Source organism: Danio rerio, chromosome 17 (genome assembly GCF_052040795.2).
Source record: "Danio rerio strain M-AB ecotype USA chromosome 17, GRCz13ab, whole genome shotgun sequence".
Classification (NCBI taxonomy): Eukaryota; Metazoa; Chordata; class Actinopteri; order Cypriniformes; family Danionidae; genus Danio; species Danio rerio.
This window is the reverse complement of record NC_141037.1, coordinates 1480514-1497076: the sequence shown is the minus strand read 5'-3', so window position 1 is coordinate 1497076 and position 16563 is coordinate 1480514. Positions and strand designations below refer to the sequence as shown.

The 16563-nt window shown below is 40.3% G+C and overlaps 2 protein-coding genes across 5 annotated transcripts in view; both read left to right on the top strand.

Moving 5' to 3' along the window:
* Positions 1-16563, top strand: part of arhgap11a (Rho GTPase activating protein 11A) — a 1047489-nt gene that overhangs the window by 834249 nt on the left and 196677 nt on the right. The gene's annotated exons all lie outside the window — the stretch shown is intronic.
* Positions 1-16563, top strand: part of LOC141378483 (cysteine-rich motor neuron 1 protein) — a 98724-nt gene that overhangs the window by 31182 nt on the left and 50979 nt on the right. For all 4 annotated transcript variants that reach the window (XM_087289947.1, XM_087289946.1, XM_087289949.1 and 1 more), the window contains exon 3: positions 1751-1921. In XM_087289947.1, coding sequence (XP_087146073.1) covers positions 1751-1921 — 171 coding nt within the window. The remainder of the gene's footprint in view (positions 1-1750; positions 1922-16563) is intronic.

Below are 16563 nucleotides of genomic sequence, written 5' to 3'. Positions count from 1 at the left end.
AGTCAAATAGAATAGAGTAGAACAGAAAAGAGTAGAATATAACGGAGTAAAATGGAACAGAGTATAACAGAGTGGAGTAGAACAGAGTAGAATAGTGTAGAATAAAATAGAGTAGAACAAAACAGTAGCATAAAAAAGAAAATAATATGGTACAGTAGATTAAAATAGAGTACAGTAGAACTGAGTAGAGTAGAATAGAATAAAACAGAATAGAAAAGAGAAGAGTTCAGTAAAATAGAAAAAAAATTGAATAGAACAGAGTAGTATAGTGCAGGATAAACTAGACTCAGTAATAAACTAGAGTAGAACAGAGGAGAATAGAATGGAACAGTAGAGTAGAATAGAGTAGAAGAATATTGTAGAACGGTAGATTAGAGTAGAGAAGAATAGACTAGAACTTTAGAGTAGAGAAGAATAGACTAGAACGGTAGAGTAGACAAGAACAGACTAGAACGGTAGAGTAGAGAAGAATAGACTAGAACGGTAGAGAAGAGAAGAATAGACTAGAACGGTAGAGAAGAGAAGAACAGACTAGAACGGTAGAGTAGAGAAGAACAGACTAGAACGGTAGAGTTGAGAAGAACAGACTAGAACGGTAGAGTAGAGAAGAACAGACTAGAACGGTAGAGTAGAGAAGAACAGACTAGAACGGTAGAGAAGAGAAGAACAGACTAGAACGGTAGAGTAGAGAAGAACAGACTAGAACGGTAGAGTAGAGAAGAACAGACTAGAACGGTAGAGTAGAGAAGAACAGACTAGAACGGTAGAGTAGAGAAGAACAGACTAGAACGGTAGAGTAGAGAAGAACAGACTAGAACGGTAGAGTAGAGAAGAACAGACTAGAACGGTAGAGTAGAGAAGAACAGACTAGAACGGTAGAGTAGAGAAGAGAAGAATAGAGTGAAACAGTAAAATATAACAGTGTAGAGAAGAATAAAGTAAAATAGAGTACAGTCAAGTCAAATAGAATAGAGTAGAATAGAGTATTGTAGAATATAACAGAGTCTAGTAAAATAGAACACAGAATAACAGAGTACAATAGTGTAGAATAAAATAGAGTAAAAATAGTAGAGTAGAACAAAACAGAGTAGAACAAAGTAGCATAAAAAGAGAACAGATCAGAATAGAGTATAATATGGTACAGTAGAAAAGAATAAAATACAGTAGAACTGAGTAGAGTAGAATAGAATAAAATTTAATAAAGAAAATTTGAATAAAGTAGAAAAGAGTAGAGAGGAATAGAGTAGAACATTTATTCTCTGCTCTATGCTACTCTGCGCTGTTATATTTACTCTACTCTGTTCTACTTCTATTCGACTACTCTGTTTTACTCTATTGTGCTCTGCTCTTTTCTACTCTACTCTGTTCTATTCTACACTATTTTATTCTACTCTATACTCTGTTCTGCTTTATTCTACTCTATTCTTCTTTTCTGTTCTATTCTGCTCTATTGTAGGTGGTGCAGCAGTATCTGCTTGTTACTCTATTCTGCTCTTCTCTTTTATACTCTGTTATTTTCTACTCTAGTTTACTCTACTCTATACATCTGTACTCTACTCTGTTCTGTTCTATTTTATTCTACTCTAGTCTATTCTACTCTGTTCTATTTTAGTCTACTCTTTTCTATTCTGTTTTATTCTACTTAACTCTGCTTAACTGTATTATATTCTATTATACTCTGTTCTATCATGGTTTATAGATCTATTAATGGTGTGTAGCGGTGTCTGACCTGTAGTCGTCTGTCTCTCAGGCTCCCGTCGTCATGACCACAGACAGAGGGACAGGATTGTTGGTCCTGCTGCCAGCCCGGCGTGTGTGTTTTCTGGCTGTAATCTGACAGCTGACGGGTGTGTGTGTTCGTCTCAGAGCTGCGACGATCACTTCAGCTTCTCCAACCGCAGCCAGTGCCAGAGAGCTGCAGGTAACACTCATCATCTCATTATTCAAAAGTCCTGAAATTAATGTTGTTGTTCCCCTGTAGTACATCAGCATCTATCTATAGTCAACACACTTACATGTTCTCATAATCCACTGCAGAATCAGCACCTGAAGCATTTCTAACCCCAGCCTTTCTGAGAGCTCTCTGATTGGTTGCACTTTTTTCTAATTGGTTCTACTTTGCTGTGATTGGTTAGGTGGATGTATTGTGCACTGGTTGGCTCTACTCTGCTCTGATTGGCCAGATGGTTGTACTCTACTCTGATTGGGTCTACTCTGCTCTAATTGGTCAAATGGTTATACTCATCGCTGATTTAATCTGCTCTGATTGATTAGACATCTGTACTTTGCTCTGATTGGCTCTATGCTGCTCTGATTGGCAGATGGCTGTATTCTACTCTCATTGTTGTTACTCTACTCTGATTGGATCTGTTTTGCTCTGATTGGCCAGATGGCTGTACTCTGCTCTGATTGGATTTACTTTGCTCTGATTGGTCAGATGGCTGTACTGTACTTAGATTGTTGTTATTGTGCTCTGATTGGTCAGATGGTTGTTACTCTACTCTCATTGGGTCTACTTTGCTCTGATTGGTCAGATGGCTGTACTCTGCTCTGATTGAATCTACATTGCTCTGATTGGTCAGATGGCTGTACTCTACTCTGTTGTTACTATGCTTTGGTTGGTCAGATAGTTGTACTCTACTCTTATTGTTTTTACTCTACTCTGATTGGCTCTATTTTGCTCTGATTGGTCAGATGGCTGTACTCTATTCTGATTGGGTCTGCTATGCTCTGATTGGTCAGATGGCTGTACTCTGCTCTTATTGGCTCTACTTTGTTCTGATTGGTCAGATGGCTGTACTCTGCTCTGATTGGCTGTATTTTGCTCTGACTTGTCAAATGTCTGTACTCTGCTCTGATTGGCTCTGCTATTCTCTGATAAGTCAGATGGCTGTAGTCTGCTCTGATTGGCTCTGCTATTCTCTGATAAGTCATATGGCTGTAGTCTGCTCTGATTGGCTATATTCTGCTCTGATTATTCAGGTGTCTGCACTCTGCTCTGATTGGCTGTATTTTGCTGTGATTTGTCAAATGCCTGTACTCTGCTCTGATTGGCTCTACTATGCTCTGATTAGTCAGATGGCTGTACTCTGCTCTGATTGGCTCTATTCTGCTCTGATTATTCAGGTGTCTGCACTCTGCTCTGACTAGCTCTGCTCTGCGCTGATTGGTCAGGTGGCTGTACTTTGCTCTGATGGGGGTGCTCTGTTCTGATTGGCTCTACTTTGCTCTGATTAGCCAGATGGCTGTACTCTGTTCTGATTGGCTGTACATTGCTCTGATTGGGCACATGGCTGTACTCTGCTTTATTCTACTCTGATTGGTCAGATGGCTGTATTATACTCTAATTGTCTCTACTCTGCTCTAATTGGTCAACTGGTTATACTCATAATCGATTTAATGTGCCCTGACTGTTTAGACATCTGTAGTCTGCTCTGATTGGTTCTTCTCTGCTCTGGTTGGTCAAATGGTCATACTCATTGCCAATTTAATCTACTCTGGTTGTTTAGACATCTGTACTTCACTCTCATTGGCTGAATGCTGCTCTGATTGACAGATGGTTGAACTCTACTCTGATTGTTTTTACTCTGATCGGTCACATGGTTGTATTCTACACTGATTGGATCTACTTTGCTCTGATTGGTCAGATGGCTGTTCTCTGCTCTGATTGGATCTACTTTGCTCTGATTGGTCACATGGTTGTACTCTACTCTGATTGCATCTACTTTGCTCTGATTGGTCAGATGGCTGTTCTCTGCCCTGATTGGATCTACTTTGCTCTGATTGGTCACATGGTTGTACTCTACTCTGATTTGATCTACTTTGCTCTGATTGGTCAGATGGCTGTTCTCTGCCCTGATTGGATCTACTTTGCTCTGATTGGTCACATGGTTGAACTCTACTCTGATTTGATCTACTTTGCTCTGATTGGTCAGATGGCTGTTCTCTGCTCTGATTGGATCTACTTTGCTCTGATTGGTCATATGGTTGTACTCTACTCTGATTTGATCTACTTTGCTCTGATTGGTCAGATGGCTGTTCTCTGCTCTGATTGGATCTACTTTGCTCTGATTGGTCATATGGTTGAACTCTACTTTGATTTAAACTACTTTACTCTGATTGGTCAGATGGCTGTACTCTGCTCTGATTGGATCTACTCTGCTCTGATTGGTCAGGTAGCTGTACACTACTTTGATTGGGTCTACTTTGCTCTGATTGGTCAGATGGCTGTACTCTACTCTGATTGGATCTACTCTTCTCTGATTCTTCAGGTAGCTGTACACTACTCTGATTGGATCTACTTTGCTCTGATTGGTCAGACGGTAGTACTCTGCTCTGATTGGTCAAGTGGCAGCACTCTACTCTGATTGGTGCTGCTCTGCTCTAATTTGTCAAATGGTCATACTCAATGCTGATTGAATCTGCTCTGACTGGTTAGACACCTCTACTCTGCTCTGATTGGTCTAATTTGCCCTCCTCTGCTCTGATTGTCCAGATGGCTCCGCTCTGCTCAGTTTGGTCAAATAGCCCTACTCTAGTTGGTCAGATGACTCTCCTCTGATCTGATTGGTCAAAAGGCCTTCCTCTGCTCTGATTAACCAGATGGCTTCAATCTGCTCTAATGGTTCTGTTTGGATCTAGTTGGCCAGGTAGCCCTCTTTTACTTCGATTTATCAGATAGCTTCACTCCGCCATATTTGTTCAAATAGCCCATTTCTAATTGGTCAGATGGCTCTACTCCCAGTTTAAATAACACATCAGTTTTGTTCTCCTAACAGATTATATTAAGACATTCTCCATATTTATTTAATAGTAATGCAAAATAAACTGTTGATGTTTTATTAGCTTTCTAGCCGATGTAGGAGTGTTGTTCATTTCTCTGAATGAAAAGTGATTGGCTGAGAGTTCAGATTTGTCTAGTTAAAGAAACCATGTTTAATCTCAGCATCTGTCAAAAGCGAATCTGAATCGGCGAGTTTTCCCAGTAATACAGTAAACACGGTTTCTTACAGTACAGTGACGCCCCTTCCAGCAACCAAACACTGAGCGCTGCTTGTGTGCCGATTACTCAAGAACACATCTGTTGATCATTAGCTTGTTTTGCATGAGTGTCTGTTTGTTATCAACGCTTCAGTGTGTGTGTGGAGCTTATATAACAGAGTCATCCCTGAAAGGAGAAGCAGCTTTCCGCCACATACGGCGCACATGTGATCAGGTATCCGCTCATGACTCCACGCACATGTGTTATCGATCGGATATACAGCAGGTCCAGCAAATCTCACAGACAGAAGAAAAAAACATCCCATGCTGTGAATACAAGCAGAACTGCAGATCCTCATAGACTACTGACTTAGAATCTTTGCATGCAACATATAATGAAATCTCATACAGATGTGCAAATATAACCATCTACTGTATATTGACACTCATAAAAGTAAAAGCATATAAGCGCGCATAATTGAAAAGGTTGTGTTTTAGATGTTTATGAATTAGTGAATCTCAGTCCTCCTGGTCCAGTGTCCTGCAGATTTTAGCTCTAACCCCAATTAGACGCACCTGGGCTAGCTAATCAAGCTCTTACTAGGCTTTCTAGAAACATCCATTCATGTGTTGGAGGCAAGTTAGAGCTAAAATCTGGTTGGTTGATTGATTGGTCAGTTGGTCGAACTCTGCTCTGATTGGTCACATGGTTGTAGTCTGATTTGCCAGAATTTTACACACTATTCTGACTGGTCAGATGGTTCTTCTCAGATTTGTCAGAAGGTTCCACTCTGTTCTGATTGCCCAGTTGACTGAATTCTGCTCTGATTGGTCAGATGTTTTTTCTTTGGTTTGTCAGAAGAATTTGTGTGCTCTGATTGGTCAGGTGGTTCTACTCAGTTTTGTCAGAGGGGTTCACTGTGTTCTGATTGGCCAGTTGGCTGAACTCTGCTGATTGGTCAGATGGTTTTTGTCCGATTTGTCAGAAGGTTCCACTCTGTTCTGATTGGCCAGTTGGCTGTACTCTGCTCTGATTGGTCAGATGTTTTTTCTTCGGTTTGTCAGAAGGTTTTACTCTGTTGTGATTGGCCAGTTGGCTAAACTCTGCTCTGATTGGTCAGATATTTTTTCTTTGATTTGTCAGAAAGAATTTGTGTGCTCTGATTTGTCCGATGGTTCTACTCAGATCTCTCAGAAGGGTTCACTGTGTTCTGATTGGTCAGTGGGTTGAACTCTGCTGATTGGTCAAATGTTTTTTTCTGATTTGCCAGAAGGTTCCACTCTGTTCTGATTGGCCAGTTGGCTGGTCTGTTTGGTCAATTGGTTCTACTTCTATTTGTCAGAAGGCTACAATCTGCTCTGATTGGTCAGTTGGCTGAAGCCTGTTTTGATTGGTCAGATAATTGTACTTCAATTTGTCAGAAATCTTCACTCGGTTCTTATTGGCCAGTTGGCTGAACTCTGCTCTGATTGGATATACTCTGGTCTGGTTTCACTCTGTTCTGATTGGCCAGTTGGCTGTGCTCTGCTCTGACTGGTCAGATGTTTTTTCTTAGATTTTTCAGAAAGTTTTACTCTGTGGTGATTGGCCAGTTGGCTAAACTTAGCTCTGACTGGTCAGATGTTTTTTCTTTGATTTGTCAGAAGGATTTGTGTGCTCTGATTGGTCCAGTGTTTCTACTCAGATCTGTCAGAAGTGTTCACTGTGTTCTGATTGGACAGTGGGTTGAACTCTGCTGATTGGTCAGATGTTTTTTCTCCGATTTGTCAGAAGGCTACAATCTGCTCTGACTGGTCAGTTGGTTAAAGCCTGTTTTGATTGGTCAGATAATTGTTCTTCAATTTGTCTGAAACCTTCACTCTGTTCTGATTGGTCAGCTGGCTAAACTGTGATGATTGGTCAGATGGGTTTTCTCTGCTTTGTCAGAAGGTTTTACTCTGTTGTGATTGGCCAATTGGCTAAACTCTGCTCTAATTGGTCAGATGGTTATTCTTTGATTTGTCAGAAGGCTTCACTTGGTTCTGATTGGTCAGATGGTTTTTCTTTGATTTGTCAGAAGGCTTCACTTGGTTCTGATTGGCCAGTTGGCTGTACTCTGCTCTGATTAGTCATCTGGTTCTACTTCGATTTGTCAGAAGACTTCACTCTGTTCTGATTGGTCAGATGGTTTTTCTTTGATTAGTCAGAAGGCTTCACTCTGTTCTGATTGGTCAGATGGTTTTTCTTTGATTAGTCAGAAGGCTTCACTCTGTTCTGATTGGTCAGATGGTTTTTCTTTGATTAGTCAGAAGGCTTCACTCTGTTCTGATTGGTCAGATGGTTTTTCTTTGATTAGTCAGAAGGCTTCACTCTGTTCTGATTGGTCAGATGGTTTTTCTTTGATTAGTCAGAAGTCTTCACTTTATTATGATTGGTCAGTTGGCTGAAGCCTGTTTTGATTGGTCAAATAGTTGTACTTCAATTTGTCAGAAATCTTCACTCAGTTCTGATTGGTCAGTTGGCTAAACTCTGCTGATTGGTCAGATGGTTTTTCTCTGTTTTGTCAGTAGGCTCCACTCTGTTTTGATTGGTCAGGTTGGCTAAACACTGCTCTGATTGGTCAGTTGGCTGAACTCTGCTCTGATTGGTTAGAAGACTCCACTCTGTTTTGATTGGTCGGTTGGCTGAACTCGATCAGATGGTATTTTTCAGATTTGTCAGAAGGCCACTCGATTCTGATTGGCCAGTTGGCTGTGCTCTGCTCTGATTGGTCAGATGGTTTTTCTTTGATTTGTCAAAAGGCCTCACTGCGTTCTAATTGGTCAGTTGGTTGATATCTCTTCTGATTGGTTAGAAGACTCCACTCTGTTTTGATTGGCCGGTTGGCTGAACTCTCCTATCATTGGTCAGATGGTATTTCTCTGATTTGTCAGAAGGCTTCAGTCAATTCTGATTGGCCAGTTGGCTGTACTCTGCTCTAATAGATCAGATAGTTTTTCTCTGATTTGTCCGAAGGACCCTTGATTCTGATTGGCCAGTTGGCTGTGCTCTGCTCTGATTGGTCAGATGGTTTTTCTCTGATTTGTTAGAAGGCTTCACTGTGTTCTGATTGGTCAGTTGGTTGATATGTGTTCTGATTGGTCAGTTGGCTGAACTCTATTGGCTGAAATCTGTTATGATTGGCTTCAGTCTATTCTCATTGGTCAGTTGGCTCAAATCTGTTTTGATTGGTCAAATAAATGTACTTCAATTTGACAAGATTTTACTGTGTTCAGATTGGTCAGATGGTTCTACTCTGATTGGCCAGAATTCTCCACACTGTTCTAATTGGTCAGTTGGCTGAACTCTGCTCTGATTGGTCAGGTGTTTTTTTCTCCACTTTGTCAGAAGGCTTATCTCTGTTCTGATTGGTCAGTTGGCTGTACATTTCTGATTGGTCAGGCCTATTCTTTAAATGTTTTAGATGTTAACAAAAAGCATCATATGAATGTTAACACAGCGTTGCATTGGACCATTCTGCAAACATTATTAGAATTGAAGTTTTAAACGTTATCTGTCTGAAAATTTTCAAATTAAACATTAAAAAAATGTTGATTTATTGCATTTTTTATAGCATTTTAATTTGTTTTGTTTCAATTTATAGCATTTTAGTTCATTGCATTGCCCACCTTGAATGTCATTTTGGCTCGTCTGTCATGTCATAGCTGGAGCCAGGCTTAGTGTTTCACGTTTTGACACTTCCAGACTCTCATTCAGTGCGGCACTGAAGTCTCAGCCGGCGCTGCAGCCAGAAGTTTGGCTCATTGTTTCTCTTCACGTGAACTATACTGAAAATCGATGTTAAACCAGAGGGCTTACCCCAAAAGAAGGCACACAGGGGCCGCTGGACTGAGCTGGCTTTGTTCTGCGCTGACTAGCATCCAAAGTCGGTCTCTGAACAGAGTGCACATTGTGGGCTTTTTCCATGAGTAAACCCTGCTTGTCAACACAGCCTCCTCTGCCTGCGAGCGGCGCGTTAAGGAGGAAGACTGCCGCCCTTGTGCCCTCAGCGCAAAGAAAAACACTTTTACAAAGAGCCGCTTCACTTTCATGAAAGGACGTCTGAGATCTCAGATATACACATTGTTTACAAAGGGCCTTTCTGCGCTTATAAAACCAATTTCCGCTTACCCTGGAGGGTTCATGGCTGTGCGTGTGCTGCCCAGACGTGATGTTACTGTTGCTAGGCACGTTATACTATTACAGCATTCTGCCCGTGACACATTTGAGCCACTTTCACCACCAAATATATCAGGCACCCCCCTAAATGAAGCCTTTGTGATTTTGTGTCACCAACAAATAGTTAATTACCCCAGATGACCCCCCCAAACAGAACCTAAATAATGTCATGTGCAGTAGGTAGATACATAAAAAAATTATCATATTTTTTTATTACATTGAATTTTTCAGTTACATTTAGTTGCATTTATTTTTTTATCGCATGTTGTGTTCCCATCGCAGGCGAATAGCTAATTATCCCGGACGAGCCCCCAAATAGTACTTAAATAAAGGCATGTGCATGAAGTAAATAATAAAATGTGTATATCTTATTTTTTTGCATGTAATTGCATTGCATTGCTGTGCGTGTGCTGCCCAGACGTGATGTTACTGTTGCTACGCACATTATACTATTATAATTATTTTATTTTAATTTGTTTATATATATTATTTTACTGCACTGCATTTTATTGAATAGCTTGTTATTTAATTACATTGAATTTTATTTTATTTTATTGTGTGTTATTGCATTGCATTGTTTTGCGAGTGATGCCCAGATGTGATGTTACTGTTGCTAGGAACGTTATACTATTAGAGCATTCTGCCCGTGACACATTTAAACATTTTCACCACAGAATATATCAGACACCTTAAATGAAGCCATTGTGCTTTTGTGTGTCGAACTCCATTGTGTTCTCATAGCCAATGAATAGCAATAGAATCTAATAGCAATATAATTTTATTTTATTATATTTTTTATTTTATTTTAATTTATTTTATTTTCATTCATTAATTTTCATGCCACAGCGGAATGAACCGCCAACTTATCCAGCAAGTTTTTAAGCAGCGAATGCCCTTCCAGCCGCAACCCATCTCTGGAAAACATCCACACACACATTCACACACACACTCATACACACACTCATACACTACGGACAATTTAGCCCACCCAATTCAACTGTAACACATGTGTTTGAACTGTGGGGAAAATGGAGCACCCGAAGGAAACCCACGCGAATGCAGGGAGAACATGCAAACTCCTTTATTTAATTTAATTAATTTTTATTTTATTTTATTTTATTTTATTTTATTATATTTTATTTTATTATATTTTATTTTATTTTATTTTATTTTATTGCATGTTATTTAATTGCATTGGATTTTATTGCATGTCGTAGCATTTATTGCATTACATTGCTGTGCTTGCGCTGCGCAGATGTGATGTTACTGTTGCTAGGAACGTTATACTATTAGAGCATTCTGCCTGTGACACATTTAAACATTTTCACCACAGAATATATCAGGCACCTTAAATGAAGCCATTGTGCTTTTGTGTGTCGAACGCCATTGTGTTCTCATAGCCAACGAATAGCTAATTACCCCAGACCACCCCCCAGTAGAACCTAAATAATGGCATGTGCAGGAGGTAAATGCGTTAAACAATATTTTATTGCATTGCACTTTATTGAGTTGCATTTTATTGCATGTAATGGCATTGCATTGCTGTGCGTGTGCCACCCAGATGTGATGTTACTGTTGCTAGGAACGTGATACTAATACGCCATTCTGCCCGTCACACATTTGAGCCATTTTCATCACCAAATAAATCAGCCACCCTAAATAAAGCCTTTGTGCTTTTGTGTGGCGAACGCCATTGTGTTCCCAATGCACAGGAACCGCTAATTATCCCAGACGAGCCCCCAAACCGAACACAAATAATGGCTTGTGTAGGAAGTAAATCAAATATATTTTTATTTCATTTTCATGAAATTTAATTTAATTTATTGCATAATATTGCATTGCATCATATTTTAGTGCATGTCATTGAATCACATTATATTTTATTGCATGCTATTTCTTTGAATTTTATTGCATGTTATAGCGTTTATTGCATTGCATTGCAGTGTGCATGTGCTTAAAATGGAATGTAACTATTGCTAGGCACGTTATACTATTACACCATTCTGCCAATGGCACATTTCAGCACTTTCACCACAGAATATATCAGTTACCTTAAATGAAACCTTTGTGTTTTTGTGTGTCAAACGCCATTGTGTTCCCATTGCAAACGAATAGCTAATTATACCAGACGAGCCTCTAAAACCAGGGGTGTCCAAACTCAGTCCTGGAGGGCCGGTGTCCTGCAGATCACGATTCTAGAAATCCCAGTAAGAGCTTGATTAGCTAGCCCAGGTTTGTCTAATTGGGGTTGTAACTAATCTTTGTAGGACACCGGCCCTCCAGGACAGAGTTTGGGCATGGCTGGTCTAAACAGAACACAGATAAAAATGGCATGTGTAGGATGTAAATATTATATTATATTATATTATATTATATTATATTATATTATATTATATTATAGGGGCGAGGCAGTGGCGCAGTAGGTAGTGCTGTCGCCTCACAGCAAGAAGGTCGCTGGGTCGCTGGTTCGAACGACGGCTCAGTTGGAGTTTCTGCGTGGGTTTCCTCCGGATGCTCCGGTTTCCCCCACTGTCCAAAGACATGCGGTACAGGTGAATTGGGTAGGCTAAATTGTCCGTAGTGTGTGTGTGGGTGTTTCCCAGAGATGGGTTGCGGCTGGAAGGGCATCCGCTGCGTAAAAACTTGCTGGATAAGTTGGCGGTTCATTCCGCTGTGGCGATCCCAGATTAAAAAAGGGACTAAGCCGACAAGAAAGTGAAATGAAAAAATATATATATATATGTATATATATATATATATATATATATATATATATATATATATATATATATATATATATATATATATATATATATATATATATATATATATATATATATATATATTATTTTTTATTATTTTTATTGCATTATATTTTATTTTTTTTATGCAATTTCTTTTTATTTTATTGCATGTTTTTGCATTGAATAATTTTTTTAGGGCATGTTGATGCAGTGAATTTTATTTTATGGCATGTCATTGTATTGCATTATATTTTATTGGATGCTATTGAATTTAATTTTATTGCATGTTATAGCATTTATTGCATTGCATTGCATTGCTGTGCATGTGCTGCAAAATGTAATGTTACTGTTGCTGGGCATGTTATGCTATTAGAGCATTCTGCCTGTGACATATTTAAGCCATTTTTACCACCATCCCGGACGAGCCCCCAAACAGAACCTAAATAATGGCATGTCCAGGAAGTACATAAATAGTTTTTTGTTTCATTTTATTTGATTTATTTATTTAAAGAAAACAAATAACTGCATATTATTGAATTGAATTGTATTTTATTGCATTGAATTTTATTGCATGGTATTTTATTGCATTGCATTTCATTACATGTCATAGCATTTATTGCATTGCTTTGCTGTGCATTTTATTTTATTTATTTTTTTATTTAATTGCATGTTATTGCATTGTATTTTATTACATGTTATAGCATTTATTGCATTGCAGTGCAGTGCGTGCATTGCCCAAAAGCAATGTTACTGTTGCTAGGCATGTTATACTATTACACCATTCTGCCCGTGACACATTTGAGCCACTTCCAGCACAGAATATATCAGGCACCTTAAATGAAGCCATTGTGCTTTTGTGTCAAACGGCATTGTGTTCCCATTGCCAACGAATAGCTAATTATCCCGGACGAGCCCCCCAAACAGAACCTAAATAATGGCATGTGCATTAGCTGCCGAGTTTGTAGATTAGCCATTGTGTTGCTCCATAATCGCTGAAGCGTCGGCCTTACAGATGGACATTTAAATGAGAATAAAAGCTCTGATTGCTTTGATCTCCGAGGCTCGTTGCTGATTCAGTCTGCGCTAATATAAGCATGCACACAATGGAAATGCTGGATGGTGTCATTAATGGATGTCACATATTTAAATAAGTGGCAAGAAGAGTGGGATACATCGTGGACAAATAATAATGAAGTGGTATTACAGACGTCATATTGGGCATGCAGGACACATGCTTTTTTATTTTAAGGTGCCATATACTGCATTGATTCAGTAAGTTAAACTGTTCTCTGATATCCACATTGCAGGTTTGTGATTAAGGTCAATTTCCCAGAAATTTTTTTTATGCCTATTTAATTCCCCAATAAATACCCCTAGAACCAGAAGCTCCTAATTGACCATATTCGGATTGGTCGTGAATATTAATGAGCTCTGCTATGATGTTTGCAGTTTGCTTTCTATCTCTCTCTCACACAGACACACACACAGGAGTGGTGTTGTGGATAACATCCATAAAATGAAGGTTAAACTAGGGTGGCACGGTGGCTCATTGGTTAGCACTGTCGCCTCACAGCAAGAAGGTCACTAGTTCGAGTCCCAGCCGGGTCAGTTGGCAATTCTGTGTGGAGTTTGCATGTTCTCCCTGTGTTGGTGTGGGTTTCTTCCGGGTGCTCCGGTTTAGCCCACAGTCCAAACACATGCGCTATAGGGGAATTGATTAACCAAAGTGACCGTAGTGTATGAGTGTGTTTGTAAATGAGTGTGTATGGGTGTTTCCCAGTGCTGGGTTGCAGCTGGAAGTGCATCCACTGTGTAAAACACTTGCTGGATAATTGTCGGTTCATTTCGCTGTGGCAACCCCTAATGAAAAAAAGGGACTAAGCCGAAAAGAAAACGAGTGAATGAATGAATGATGTAGGCTAAACTATGATTAAACTACACAAGAGCCCAACAGATATGCATTGTGTTGTATTTTGAAGATATAACGTCAAAGAAAACACAGCCAGGATTTAATATCAATCTCTGCAAGAGCAGATGATGTTTAATAAATTAACAAAAGATACAATTTAACATACTGTATGTCTTTACAGGGTGGAGCTGAATTGATTTGTAATCTGTATATCCTGCATTTTGTGTCATGATGAGTAGGGGTGTCAAAATGCAGATGCTGACAACTTGGTATCGGTTCTGTAACTGGTTATTATGTACTGACGTCATTCAGGGGCGGACTGGCCATCTGTCAATTCTGGCAAATGCCAGAAGGGCCGGTCCATTTTTCAAATGTTGGCCGGTCAGGTCTTTTTTTATTTAATTTTTTTTTAAATATGCATTGTTTTTACACGCAGCCAGCTTTTATCTCTTGCATGATGTGAAATTATGGTGTTGATGATGATTGCCACCCCAATCTGACCCAATCAGAGGTTACCCGGACAAAACCTAAATCTGGCAAGAACAAAAAGCAAGTACAACACAAGCTAATTGTTAGAGAAAGTACCAGAAAAAAGAGGGCTCTAAAATCAAATGCTGCTAAATGCATGAAGTTAACTGAAATATTCTTGAAAGGTTTGAATTTAGCTACTGCATCGGAGGACAGTAGCGTGGTAGAGGAGGTTAAAAGAAAACAGAAAAAATCAGGAATACAGGAATACAATCAGGGTCGGCGCGTCCATAGAGGCGACCTAGGCAGCCGCCTAGGGCGGCAGCATAGAGAGGACGGCATCCGCGACATCTCCCTTACCCCCCGCGTCCTCAGATATATTCGCGCATAGACGACAGAATAGAGAGGGCAGCGTCAGTGACACCTCCATCAGCACCCGCCTGTCCTCAGTTATATCCGTGCATAGGGTGGCAGAATTAAGGTCCGCAACACCCGCACGTCCTCATTTATATCCACGCATAGGGCGGCAGAATAAAGAGTGCAGTGTCCGCGACACCTCCCTCCCTTCCTCAGCACCAGCGCGTCCTCAGTTATATCCGCGCATAGTGTGCCGGAAAAGAGGTCCGCGACACCTCACTTCATTTTCATAATCGGTCACTTTCGTTTTCACATTGGGGTTGACGGCGCCGTGATCATCCTCTGCCTAGAGTGGCAGTTCAGCTTGCTCCGGCCCTGAATACAATCAGCTGCGCAGTCGTCTCTCCAGAGTAAAAACGACATTTTATGTCTGCCGGTTTTGTTTACTTGCGGGAGTTTATTGGCATTTTCCTGCACGTGAATTCTGACCAATCGATAAGCAGTTTAGGAAATATGTTCCACAACATCTGGCCAATGAGAGATGTGGATTTTGTCAGATGACTGCATTTTGGTTCGTTTCAACTGGTTCGGACCAAAGCCAGCAGTGTGGTGTGAAAACGACCCAAAGACGGCAGAAAATGCAACAATGAATCATTTATTACCGTTGGTCCAGACCAAATGAAGCGAACCACAGATGTGAAAGCACCCTAAGATGATTAGTCTATCGAAATGTGTATATTCCATACAAGCTGAAGCTGATCGGTCAGTTCTTGTCATGTGAATCGTAATGTGCTCACAGGATTTATTCAACTGTGTGCGTCTAAAAGGGTCACACCGATTTTGTGCGCAAGCCACACTATTGGAAATAACGAACTTGCGTGAACCATAGAAAAGCCGCAATATGTGAACGGCCCCTAAAAGGCGCCATTATTTGATCATGATCTTCATGCATAGACATGCTAGCTCAGGGGTGGGCAAACTTGATCCTGGAGGGCCGGTGTCCTGCATAGTTGACCTCCAACCCTATTCAAACAGACCTCTCTATAGAGTTCAAGTGATCTTGAAGACACTGATTGGTTTGTTCAGGTGTGTTTGACTTGTGTTGGAACAAAACTCTGCAGGGACACCGGCCCTCGAGGATTAAGTTTGCCCATCCCTGTGCTGGATTCACCTGATTTGTCACCTGAATGGGTTGCGAATCTATTCCTTGGTTGTTCATGGGTATTTTCCTCTTAGCAAAGACGTCTGTTTCTTATGCATTTTTCTGCTTGTGGGTTAAATTTGGGCACTCAGGTGACCGAGAGAGAATGCAGTAATTTTTCAAATAAAAGATTTTTTAAAATAAAAGATTATTCAGACTCAGATATTGAGCAAAACGGAAATAATTAATGATTTCTTGTGCCTGGGACCAATTGATCCACAGACTGGTAGAACGTGGCCTAAAATGCATGCAAATGATGAGGGCGTGGCCTGTGAGTCACGCAACAGTCTGCTTTGTGTTCTGATGGGCCTATTTTTCACAGGGGTTTTACACATGCGGAATTTACATGGGAATGAGTAAACAATGGTGTCTGACGATCACAGTATGGCCATATGCTGATCGCTTATTATTTGGCTACGTCTAGTAGGGGTGTCAAAATTAATTGTTTCTTCGTTGCACCGCAATGCAGACACGGACAATTCGGTATCGATTCAGTAATAACCATAATTTAATGACCTTAACTTAACCATAAGTTATTATGTAGTGACGTCATTTATCTCATGCGCTCTGTCGTCAGGGAGGTGAGCGCCGTTATTTACAACACTCAGCCAACTCAGGGGCGGCCCGTGGCATAGGCACCATAGGCAAATGCTAATGGCGCTGTATATCCAGGAGGGCGCCAGAAATGAGCGCGGTTCAGTTGGTT